A 13,070-nucleotide genomic window follows, 5' to 3' on the forward strand; every position below is an offset into this window, starting at 1 on the left:
AGTCAGGAAGGGCAGGTACCAGTGTCACCATGAGAGGTGTGTCACCCTCGCCTGTTCCTCAGAGCACTTGCCATTTGAACGGCCCTTCCACATACATCCACCCATTTTCGTCTCAGGACCCCATTGAGTGAGTAGGAAGGAGGTCATTGTGGGCAGCATTTTCAAATGAGGAAACCAGAGCACCAAGAACGTAAATTCCACGCCCAAGATCCCTCAAAGATTTGAGATTTGAACACCAGGGTTCTAACTTGAACACCTGCGTTTCCCTCATGGTAACCCGCTCTCACTCAGATGACCAGGGCTGAGTACGAGCCTTGGCTGGGCTGCCAGGAATTCTGGGTTCTAGTCACAGCTCTGTCTTTTACTCACTGTGTCCTCATGAGACAACCACTAGCCCTCTTAAAACTTCAGCTTTCTTCTCTCTGAAATGAGGGGTTGATCAAGGTGTCCTCAGGTCACCATGGTGACATAAGTGAAATCAGGCTAAAATGCAGGCTTGCAGAAAGGCAGCAGGTAGCTGCTTACACTGGAAGGCGCCGTCTTGGCTGTATTATTAAGCACTTACCAGGTGCCAGGAACTGTGTAAAGCCCCGTAACACCAGATGAGGCAGGCGCATGTTAATGGAAATCCAACTTAGCAGATAAGGAAATTGAAGCTCAGGGAGGTGAAGTAACTTGCTCAAGTAACTGTCATAGCTCAGGCTGTCATACAGAATACCACAGACTGGGTGGCTTAAACAACAGATATTTACTTCTCACAGTTCTGGAGGCTGGAAGTCCCAGATCAAGGTTCAGCAGGGCTTGGTTTCCGGTGAGAGCTCTCTTCCTGGCTTGCACACGGCCACCTTCCTGCCTCGGTCCTTACACAGCCTTTCCTCTGAGTACACGCAGGGGAAGAGAAAGAGAGAGCTCTCTGTTGTCTCTTCTTGTAAGGACACAAATCCTATCAGATCAGGGCTCACCCTTATGGTTTCATTGAATCTAAATTACTTCCTGAGGACCCCATCTCCAAATACAGAGACACTGAAGGTTAGGGCTTCAACATAGGAATTTGGGGGGCACACAGTTCAGTCTATAGCAGTCGTACAGGCAGAAAGTGATTTGAAGGTGGGATTGATATCAGGCCATCTCACTCTGCCTGCTCTCCTAACCGCTATTATGCTATATTTGGCCCAGAGATCTGAGCTGGGGGTAGAGACTGCTGGGTGCAGTGAAGCTTCTGTCTTTTGATCTCTCAGCTGGTAGATACAGCCCCTCTCCCTCTAAGTCACTATCTTCTCTCCTGGATACAAGGGTGGATGGGAAGATCCTCCTTTGATCAAACTTTCTGAGTCCTGAGTGGTAAGTAAGTAGCAGGCCAGGGAATGGCGCCCCAAAGACCATCCTACACCCAGGCAAGAGGGATAAGGCTGAGCCCTGAGGACTGGTTCCTTCACAGCTATCTTTGAAACTGGTCCAGTCCTGGACCCTCCATCGGTATTGCTGGTTGAACAAAACATGCGGGCCCAATTCCCTGGGCTCCCGGGATGAGGTTGTAGTCAGTTGTCACTCATGTGTGGAAGGATGAGAACTTAATCCACACTGGCAAGCCACCCACTGGAGCAGCTATAGTTGTGCTTGTCAGTTACTCATTATTAAAGACTTTGCAGTAAAAACAGCCATTTAGACTCCTGTACAGGCTTCCACCGAGCCAAACAACAAACTAGTCATCCACCTGGAATGTCTCCTCTCTATAAATTACAATATCTGTGTGTTGTTTTTTTCTTAAAAAAAAATTCTCTTCCCCACTCTCTCATGCTTTACTTGTGTTATGCGAGTAGATTTCTAAAGGTTGAGGGGCTTCCTAATTTTTAAAAAAAACTCAGAAGAGCAGCAAACCACAGGATATCGTTCAGAAAATGAAAATGTGTCATTTTACCTCTCCACGGTGTCAAAGGCAGGGAGTCACAGGGAACCACTTGGCTCTTGTTAGCGGAAGTGGAGAGTCACATTTTCACAGCTGTAACGCAGGGGCTGTCACCGGCGCTGGGCGTGTTTTCAGTTGGCAGGGTACTTCACTCACTTTCTGTCACTTCACCCTACAGTCACTACCCCCACTTCTTTCTCAGGGGAGCTAACACACGGAGCTTCTAGAGCTCAGTTCGTCATCACCATGGTCACAAAACTGCTAGCTGACTGCTGACTCCCCTCCACCCAGAAGCCAGAAGCCTCACCCATGCTAGTTCTAATCAGAAAAAAAAAAAAAAGGTATGTTTTTCCAGTGAAATTCAACCTTGAGCATTTTGGAAAAAGGAGGAGCCCATTTCTATGAGTCATGTCTCTTCCCAGGGGCAGGGCTAGCCGGAATAAAAGGTTGTGGCCCGAGCTGCACAGAGGCCACTGGACTTCCGGCATCCTGCCCATTTCAACCTTGCTCATCATCTCCGTGGTTGACTTTTGCAGGTGTGAAAGCTGTGGAGCCGTTTTCCACTCTGAATGCAAAGAAAAGTCTGTCCCCTGCCCAAGGTGTGTCCGTCGAGAGCTGCAGATGAAGCAGAAGTCTTTCTGGCGGAGGCTGAACATGGACGAGAGCCTGGAGGAGGCTTGCAACATGTTTGAGCTGTCCTACCAGAACACCTGACTCAGCGGGAGCCCAAGGCCGGCCAGTGACCTCTCAACCATCCATCAGTCCCAATGGCTTCCTAACTAGCCAGTTAGACCCCTCTGGAAGAAGAGTACATCTCACCCTCAGCTAGATGTAGATATATATTTATACATGTACACACACACATACCTATACGTCCTGTACGTATGTTCTGTATAAGTCGTTGTCCTAAAGGTCCATGGAGCTTTGTGTCTCAAAAAATTACCAATAGCTGAATTATACTTAGCCATGAATTTCAGCTGCTTGCTCCCAAGCAAAACGTGTTTTACACACAAGCCTTTATAGTTCAGACATTTTTTTTCGGCTCTCAAGGGCCATTTATTACACAGGACACAGGAGAAAGCATTTCCTGCAGAGCAACAGTGCTTCGAGTTATTTTTGTTTATTTATTTTTAGCCTTCACAAAGGATGAGGTAACTGAGGCAAGCACCCATCATCATATTTCATAAGAAAATCTTCAAAACACAGCAATGACTCCTGGATCCTTCCAGGACCCTGTGTCCTTCCAGGACCCCGTGTCCCTGGCTCTCAGCTCGGTATCTTCGCAGAGGCAGAGATCACCTCAGCTGAGCTGAATGGCTTGGAAATCAGGAGTGCGAGCTCCCTCTGACAGAAAGCATGTGTCCCTAATTTATTAGAGGAGCTGGTGCTGGTTCTGAAGTTAATCTCAGAAAGGGTTTTGCTTGAGAAAAGACCTCAGTAACCTACATGTTGTCGGTCTGTTTGCTGGTACGAATCCCGACGCCCGCCCAGTGATGTGACGCTCCACGGTATTTGCCAGGCTGGAAACATGGCTCTCTTAAGACCAGTCTTCCAGCAGTTTCATGAGTGACAGTTATGATTTTTTAATGGTGCTGGCCTGAGGAAATTGCCTAGGATTGTTGTTAAATACATCAGTTTATAGACCAGGAGGTCGGATGTAGAGTACGGACATTCCAAGAGATGGTCTGCAATTTCTGTTCACAGAATCCTGAGTAGGCGATTCCCACCTATTCATTATGAGTGCTTTATTTTTCATTGTTTTTCATTGCCCTCTCATTTTGACTTTTAATCTGTCAATGTAACTACTTCTGCTTTCATATTTTTTAATTGTCTTGAAAAATAAGAGTAACTTGGAACTTTAAAATATCAACTTTAGACTATTAGGAAAATACCAAACTTACAAATACAATTAATGAATTAAATCTGATATGATTTAAATAACTGTATATACACATATGCGATTGCCACCGTAAACTGAAATGAAAAGTACTAGGATAATATAGGAATTAGAATGAATCGCTTAGGCATTTGGCGGGGGATGTTCTCCCTCTGCAGTGCGCTTTTAAGAGCCAGCGTAGCAGTCACTGTGACCCAAATGGCAGGTAGGATGGCACTGGAAATCGTGGCTCCCATTCCTTCCACCTTAACTCTTTCCAGAACAGAAAAATAAGCTTGTATTGAAACAATTCTCAGTAGGCTGTATGAGAAGATCCTGTATATTCCCACTGAGCAGATGCCTTCAATGCCTTCATGGTTTAGTAGTTTCACTGCTAGTAGGATCTGGGGAATCAGTGGCTCACAAAGTCCACGGGACATTTAACCCCACTGCTCCTTTCCACCACACCCGGCTCCCTCCGGATCCCAACTCATGATGCTTCCATCCGTTTAGAGACGAGACATTTCAGACGCACTTTTGTGCAGACTGCTGGGTGTGAGCATTTCACCTCCCTACCCATGCCAGTTCCTTTGGCCTCAGGCCATACATTTCAATGTAATAGCTCGGCACCATGCATGCATTTATTTTCTGATTATACAGTAGCTAGATAGAACCAAGGCATGAAAACTTGTTAAACGGCCAGGGCGCTATTCATGAGACACCTTACGGTGAATTTTACTCTTAGAAAAACAAGTTGACTCCCCCCAGCGCCCACCCCACTCCACTTTATAGAGACTGTCGCACACAAAAGAAAAAGGGTGGAAAATCTCAAGCACTTGGCAAACAGGCAAACAAATTGGATCATCTCCCCTTTCCTCCTCCCTTTCGTGAAATACAGTATTTATATTTTCCAGCCTCAGTGAAGATAGCAGAACATGATCTTTCACAGGAGAATTATAGACCTGCTTATTATAAAACAGATGTGCTCTGATGGCACAGTGCCTTTTTCCCTCCCCCGCAGCTCCCTGTCACTCTAGCTGACTTCTGCCTTTGCCGTCATTTATGTATCTGTGATTCCAACTGTCAGCGAGGCCGTCCCCAGCACACTGCATTTGGGAGACCTGAAGCGCAAGGCCGTCTCCTCCCCTTCTAGCGTATTCACTGTATGTACAGAATTTCCTGTCCCATCTCACAGGCACCCAGGGCCAGACCCGCCGAAAGTCAGGGTGACACTCTGGATATCTGTTCTCAAGGCTTCTGCTTTCACCAGGCCCATTTAGAGGCGCTGCTGAATGTTTGCAGTCCCCGTGAACTCATAAGGAGAACTTTCCACCCACATCATTTTCTGCTTATTTTGAAAAGGTGGGGGGGGGGGAAACAAATGTGCTATCATCATCAGCTACCCAGACCTGGAACCGTACCCCAGCTGCTTCTGTTTTCTCTCCTCTTCGTGGAGCCCTGACAGTCTGGCCGGTGCCGGCCGCAGGCCCACATGACACGCTCAGCCACCACCACCCAAATCTAATAGGACAGAGCAGAGCCGCCTTAGGAGTTGGGTCTGCCACGAAAATTCAAAATTGCTGTTTTCAGCCCAGAACGCCTTAGCGCACATGAACACCCTTACTGTTTTCAGCACTAACAAATTACTTGGGGCACTGTAGGCAATTGTTCCACTGCTTAGAAACTGTTGAAACAAAAGCAGATCTGTGGATTACCACCTCCTTGAGACCAGGCTAATACCTGCTTTCCCTCATGGTCCGTTTTTCATCTCATATTAAATATCTTGCCCATAAAGCACATGAGAAAATGGCCAATTAATCTCCTAGAGCTGGCAGCCGACTCAGGGCAACCTCTTTTCTCTTGAAAGGCCCATTCCCTGGTGTATCACTTGAGGAAATCCCTCCGCACGGTGCCAGGAACTCATGTGTGAGACAGTCCAACCCTGGTGAAATGTTGGCATCTCACCCTGCAGTAAAGAGGCCAGTTCCTAAAATAGACCTCAGTTTGCACCGCGGCAGGAAGGCCGCAAAGTACTTAAAAAGCAGTCAACTGGGATGGGAGTCATGTTCTCTCCAGGTCGGCTCTTCTCGAAGTTGAATGCTCTTTATATGAAAACCATGTAAACTCTCCTCTTCCCCCTTTGCTTCATTACCTTTTCAGGGGACTGATTTATAGTCATCTTCATGTTTGTTGTGCTAAAGGGTAGTCTTTTTAGGAGCTTAAATACTTGATTAGTTGAGAAGGCAATCGCTTTTGGATTCTTCTAGAATAGGCCTCTACTGAAAAGGGAATATCTCTAGGACTTGGGATTTGTGGTTTCCAACCAACCCAGTGGTGTCCTTCAGACTCCCACTGAGGGACTGGGCCATGATTTCCTTCCGGCTGCGGTGAGAGCCAAGCTGTTCACACCGCTCTAGCTGCTGTAGGCAGCCTTTGCTAAGCTGGAGTGAGTGCCCCTGCATGGGGTCTGGCCTCTGTTTTTGTCTCTGCATCTGTACACACTGAACATTGACACTGGATAGTTTCTTCCCATACCTTCCTGAAAGGCTTGGCTTCCAAACCGGTGGCTTTCTTCTCTACCCATTAGCCAGAAAAGGCCATACGTAAATTACTCTATCAGGGTAGGACTTGCAAGAGGCCGCAAATGTTTAGTAACGTTTTCTGCAGAGAGGCATTATCTGAGGAAGCCGAGGTACACTCTGCTCCTAATTTAGGGTTAAGCCAATGCTGCAGTTCTTGTGTTTGGGCAGACTTCCTTACCTTCACTGATCTGTGTTGAAATAACTGGATTGTGAAGTAAACTTTCAACTCCTGATTCTAATACCGCCTGGAGTCAACACAAAGGTGATTTTTTTTTTTTTTTTTTACTTCTCCCAGTAAAGAGAGATGCGTGTGGTTTCCCCTCTTATTTCTTAAGTTTTCTGCCTCACTACTATCCTTCCTCTAAGATAATGTGAAAAAGCAGAGAATTGGGGGCAAAACTGAAAGAAGTGAACATGCCCTCTCTGGCCTGAATTGAGTCATTGGAAACACTCTCCATTTTCCTTTCCCTGGTTCTTGTTGCCAACTGGGCATTAACAACACAGCTCCGAGTGCTGTGTACCCTGCACCATTCTTCTAACCCTCAGCTCTGCCCTAGCAGAACTAACTGCCTGACTCGACTACTTGAACCCAGTGATGGGCGAACAAGCCCTGCTCAGTTCATCTGAGCAGACAAATGTGATTTCTATCATGTGGGACGGTGTCTCGACAGTTAAGTCCCAGCACCCCAAGTCATTGTCAAACTCCAGATTAAAGTCAAAAGAAAAGTGTGGAACACCCTCCCAAGCACACCCACAGTTGTCAGGGCTTTTATTTTAAATGAGCTCCAAGCGATCACGCGATAGGGCTCTCTCCCCCCTACAGTGGCCTCCAATGTGATGGAAGGCTCTGTTAACCTCAAGTGAAAAAAGAGCTGCTCTTTCGCTTTGGTTCCTCCCAGTGGAAAGAGACACCATCTTGTTAGAAAGGTCTGGAGTGAAGCCAGTTGTTACCCAGGTAGAAGATTCAGGCGCTTGCAGCAACTCTTAGCACAGCAAGATTCCCGCCTAGGCCATTGAGCTGCAGCCCAGCCTCTCTCCCCTTCCCTTGATCTTCCTTGCCCCAGTCATGAGCCCAGATTCAGGCCTCTTGGCTGGTAAACTGGCTGGTGGACCACTGGGTCCTGTGGCTCCTTCTCATGTTGGCCGTCGCATTTGATTCTTTTCCCCGTAGGAGTGCCTTACAGTACTGCCTAGTGTTTCTAGTCTAGACTATCTGACCCATTTGAGGCCTGCAGGACCCTTTGCCTCAATACGGATCACTTTGCTTCTTCCCTGCTGGCTGCTCTGTATACAGGCAAGCTCGGAGCCTGCATGTTCCTTAAGCATGTCAGACCTTTCACCTTCATTTAACCTGGTGCCTTATCCTCACGAGTACAAGGATTCCTGTCGGAAACACATTGTCAAATCAGACTGGTGGAAATGCTACTTGGAGCCGTTGACACTTACCAGGAAATACAAAAGGTACAACCACATAATGTTTTATGCTGTTTTTCGAATCACTCTTTTTGTTTGCTTTTGCTTTTCATTAACCAAACTCAGGGGAATGTCACAACGTTACCAAGGCCAATGGGTAGAGAAATTAAACCAGTTATTCAGATTCAAATCTGTAAAGTCAGTGAACTTAGCCTTTTTCAGATGAAAAAATTACACAAACACAAGGATTTTCTTTTCCTTTACTGTATGTTTTTTTTAAATTTTGCCACCTGTTTTCCACGTGGAGAGTGAGAAGCCTCTTGGAAGAATTGTGGTGAAAGCATTTCTGTGTGGCATGGGCAGTCCACCAAGCTGTTAAATTAGGCTTTCGCCACCGGAGGCTGACGTTCTAATTTTGGACACCTATCAGGATCTTATTGTGAAGAACCTACCTTAGAACATTTAAGGAAAAAAAACCTGTCTTTAGGGAACAGTAAAAGGAGGGAAAATGTGTAGGTTGCAAATGACAAGTATTGAACGTGGGGTGCAGAAGACTTCTGCACAACTTGTTCTTAACGCTCCTGGGTCAGATCGGTGTCATTTTCCCTTATTTCTGTTCATGCCGTACAGAACTGTCTAAAATTGGAGGTTTGGGCTATTACTATGTCACTCTGTGTTGAGCTATTTGTGATATCTAATGTGGTAACTTATATATGTGTTGTTTCTGTTTTCTGGATTTTATTGCCTTTTGTTTTGGCATAACTTATCCATATTTTGTTTACATCATTTTTTAAATATCAGTAACTGTAATAATATAAAATGAAGCTGTGTTGTGGACAAGACCCCTAGTTTTTATGGTCATCTGTCATACAATTTAAGTGCACCAGTTCCTAATGTATAAAGTTCTCCCTCTCTCAATAAACAATGCAGAAAGTGCTTTCTCTTCTCATAACAACTTATTAAAATGCTGTTTTTTGCGGGGATGGTGAAAGCCCAAGATGAGCCCTGGATGTTAATTCAAAGTCAAGATTTGAGCTTTATTGAAAGTGAGCTACCGGGGACTTTAAAATAGCTCTTAATTTTTTTTTCTTTTTTTAAATTGAAGTATAGTTGGTTTGCAATGTTGTATCAGTTTCAAGTGTACAGCAAAGTGATTCAGCTCAGTGATTAAGAGCTATTATATATATATATTATATTATATATTAGTTATATAATATATAAAATTAGGTATATTATAGCTCTTAATATTAATCTTGCAGATAGACTTTGGTTTTTTTCTGAATTCTTCAACCTCAATATTCTCATCAGCCCTTCCTATGCTCATGAAAAATATAGTATAACTTTTAAAAAGTTGCAGATGTAGTGTTACAGGCCTCATTTGCCGAATCAGGCCATGATTTCTTTCAGGTCTGAGACAAAGCCGCCCAAGATCCCACATGGAGTGTCTGCCACAGCTCTTCCCCAGGCCTTCTTGCCCGGGTTTCCTCTCGCCACTGTGCTCTCCAAATCAGGAGGGACAAATGCGAGGCAGTAGGCCATTAGGCAAGGCCACTGTTCATTCCTGAAGACCATACTTTGAAAGCAAAGAGTGAAAGTAGAGAGAAGTTGTCTATGTGAGGACAGCAGCCCTCTGGGAACTAACAGGTGACTGGAAGTATCTGCACTACCTTCCCGGGGCTGGCCTCACCCTGCCACCAAAAGGCTGCGGGCACAACCGTCCACCTGGAACCTTTCAAAAGCACCATTTAAACTCACTTGTTCAAAGAAAGACATTGAAGAGAGCAGAAAAGGTGCTTCTGGTTAAACATTTACCACAGGTGGACTCTGAGCCTCAGTCTCTAAGACACACCTAGACAAGTTCATGCCCAGCTGCCCCTCCTCCACCCTCAGGAAACCAAGTGGGGCTCACGCGCATTCTGTCCAAGGAACAACTGGACCTCATCTTCACAAGAAACCTGCCACAATCCACAATAAAAAGGAAAGAGTTAATGTTTCACTGAACCAAACTAGACACGATGTAGCCAGAGCCCCTATTCATCTGATTCACGGGACGGGTTAGCTTCCCCCCAGTGGCGGTAAACCTGAGTGGCTGGATGACTGCAGGAAGCTTTCACATTATCAAAAGGAGACATTTCCAGAGGGTGGAAAGAGACACCATTTTGTTCCTCTCTCTCTCCCGCTCAGGAGATGGTGATTTGAATCTCCCTTAATTGTTTCCCCCGTCCTGTCCTTTGATGATGGCTTTAATCAGTGGTTCCCACAACAGAAGCACAAAAACACAAGCAAAACGTCAGGACCCCATCACAGACAATTGACTCAGAATCTCTCTGGATGGGCCTGAGTATTTCTATTTTTAAAAGCTCCCTGGGTGAGTCCCATGCATTCTGAAAGTTAAAAACCACTAGACTGAATGAAGCAAGTTGCTTCATTGAATGAAATATACATTTGCTTCGCATACAGGTGGTCCACTGCGGGAAGGATGTCAGAGGGATGTAGAGGGACTGATCGGTCTTAGCTGCCCTCCGGCCCTCCTGGCAGACAGAGAACAGTACTTTGGAAGCTGCTGCTCATGGATTGCCATTGTTTTCATAAAACTTTAACTTTATACCCCCTTCATTTTCTTCCGGGGTGTGGTTAGTGTCTATTTATCCAGTATATACCATTGCCAGACAGCCGGGTGAATAGAAGTGACCAAGTCATGGCCACAGGTGACTAAGCTAGACTACAAAGAGAGTCTTGTACCCTCCCTTTCATTTGTTCATTCCTCCTGGTTATGCTGCAATTGTCCTCAGATGTATGCATGTGACAGTCTGCTCCCAGGTCAGGCCCATCCAACTAACATGAACCTCATCCCTCTGGATAGTGGTGTTTAAAATGGAAAATCACTAGGTGCTTCTTGCCCAGAAAGGCCTGGGAAATTCAGGAACTCTTGAGCTGTGTTCATATTTGCCTTGGTTCCGTGGAAGAACTAGACTTTAAAATGAACCAGAATCATTCTGAATCAAGGCATCTATTGAACTAATGACCTTCAACCTCACCTGCCAGTTACAGGTGAATGGAAACTTAGTTCTCACCCTCTCCTCCTTTTATGAAATCAATAACTTTGATGATAACAAGTATTCCTCACTGATGGAACACTTGTACAAATGGTTCAGTCTTATAAAAGACGTGATCTTCTCCATTCCCACAATGCTTACCACAGGGGAACACCCACAGCAAAGACTTTATTGAGAATCATTGTAGGAACGTAGTGTTGCCAAGGGGCAGGAAGGCAACTGGAAATGAACCAGGGACTTTTTCTAAAGCTGCAACATTAAAAACTACATTCCTGGGCTTCCCTGGTGGCTCAGTGGTTGAGAGTCCGCCTGCCGATGCAGGGGACGCGGATTCGTGCCCCGGTCCGGGAGGATCCCACATGCCGCGGAGCGGCTGGGCCCGTGAGCCATGGCTGCTGAGCCTGCGCGTCCGGAGCCCGTGCTCCGCAGCGGGAGAGGCCGCAACAGTGAGAGGCCCGCGTACCGCAAAAAAAAAAAAAAAAAACTACATTCCTGACTTGACGGGGGTAGGTGTTTAAAGTGTATTTTTATTATTGTATTGGATTCTGATTGGGGTAGAGGATTCCTTCCCCAGGAGAACAATGGCCCCTGGTATATAGTACTCAGGAAGATCAAGGCAAAGCACCTGCAACAGATTCATGTATTCTCCCCTGTTTGCATCTATTCCTTCATAGCTTGGACAGAAATGTCTAGCAGGAAGAAAAAATTGTTCTCATAGCTGATCATACAGAAATTCTGATTTATGTGCAATGACTTACAATTTACCTGGACGATTGGGAAATTCATAATTCTCCCACCTCTATTTCAGATTCCTCCATTAAGAGCTATTGGTTTTAAGCCAATCAGCTAGAGTTCATGGGTTCATACAATATTTCAGATCCTGCCATACAATCTCAGGCAGCTGTTGGTCTGGGAGAAATTCCTCCAGCTTTTATCCAGTCCCTCCCAGACAGCCTGATACGAGAATCACTTTCAGTGGCTTCTGTGCTCTCCCAGGATGGTCTGTTGTTCGGAAGCTGAAGAGCTGCTATTAGCACCGTCATTTTTTCAAATGAACATTGAGCTAAATTATCTCAAATGTATAAAGGAACATCTCTCACTGTGTTATGGAAAATTGCCTTCCAAATTACAAGACTATACAAAGTACATATTAATTTTGGGCCCAAGGACATCCAAATTGCCTTAGCTCCCGCGCTGTATTGTGATGACACACTCTTAATAATGTCAGGTTCCAAGGATACAGCAAGGTGCACGCTGTTATGAAAATAAACCAGAATCTTTCTCCATTAGGATCACTGCACGCATACTCAAGCCCAGCTGGAGGTATTTTGCTCTGAGATTCAAGCCTTTTGCAGAGGAAATAAATTCCAATTGCATAGGCAGGGAAGTGAATGTGAATTCTAAACTGGGTCAAGCTCCCCAGATGGCTTTCTCACTGCTCCCAGGAGTGAGGCAACTGAGGAAACAGCCACCAGCAGCCCCAGTGCCCAGAAGAGACGCCTGATGACAGACGTCTCAGGAAGTACCTCCAGCTCATGCAAGTTCAATTCCACACCAAGGGGAAGGAGGAAAGCAGAAGTCAGGCACCAGCTGATAGACTTTGCCAAGTGCCAATGCTTATAGCGAATGTGTGTCAACATGTGGTCCGACAGCCAAAAAGCCCTGGAAACTAGCCCTGCCCAAATTGCTCCCAAACCTGTAGCCCTGGCACAATAGTCAGCTCACGAGCAGCCCACCACGGGGCGTTTCTAAATGAGGATTTTCGAAGACAAAAATAAACATTTTCAAAAATAAAAAAGTATTAGATTTTGCCTTGTTTGTTCCACCTACTCTTGTTTCTCTTTTACCTTTTTTTTTTTTTTTGGTTGCTTGTTGCTGCGCACGGACTTTCTCTAGTCGCGGTGAGCGGGGGCTACTCTTCATTGTGGTGCGTGGGTTTCTCACTGCAGTGGCTTCTCTTGTTGCGGAGCACGGGCTCTAGGCGCGCAGGCTTCAGTAGCTGTGGCACATGGGCTCAGTAGTTGTGGTGCACGGGCTTAGTTGCTCCACAGCATGTGGGATCTTCCCAGACCAGGGCTCTAACCTGTGTGCCCTGCATTGGCAGGCAGATTCTTAACCACTGCACCACCAGGGAAGTTAGCAGTGGCTTCTCTTAATGTGGAGCACCAGATCTAGGCCCACAGGCTTCAGTAGTTGCAGCATGCAGGCTCAGTAGTTGTGGCACCTGGGCCCTAGAG

General features: G+C 45.9%; 1 protein-coding gene across 2 annotated transcripts in view; it reads left to right on the plus strand.

Moving 5' to 3' along the window:
- The window catches only part of PLEKHM3 (pleckstrin homology domain containing M3), a 187,623-nt gene extending 179,839 nt beyond the window's left edge, over positions 1-7,784 (plus strand). For both annotated transcript variants that reach the window (XM_030853453.2, XM_030853476.2), the window contains exon 8: positions 2,443-7,784. In XM_030853453.2, coding sequence (XP_030709313.1) covers positions 2,443-2,620 — 178 coding nt within the window. In that variant the 3' untranslated portion in view covers positions 2,621-7,784. The remainder of the gene's footprint in view (positions 1-2,442) is intronic.
- The last annotated feature ends 5,286 nt before the right edge of the window (positions 7,785-13,070 follow it).

The sequence above is a fragment of the Globicephala melas genome, chromosome 7 (assembly GCF_963455315.2).
Source record: "Globicephala melas chromosome 7, mGloMel1.2, whole genome shotgun sequence".
In the NCBI taxonomy this organism is placed as follows: Eukaryota; Metazoa; Chordata; class Mammalia; order Artiodactyla; family Delphinidae; genus Globicephala; species Globicephala melas.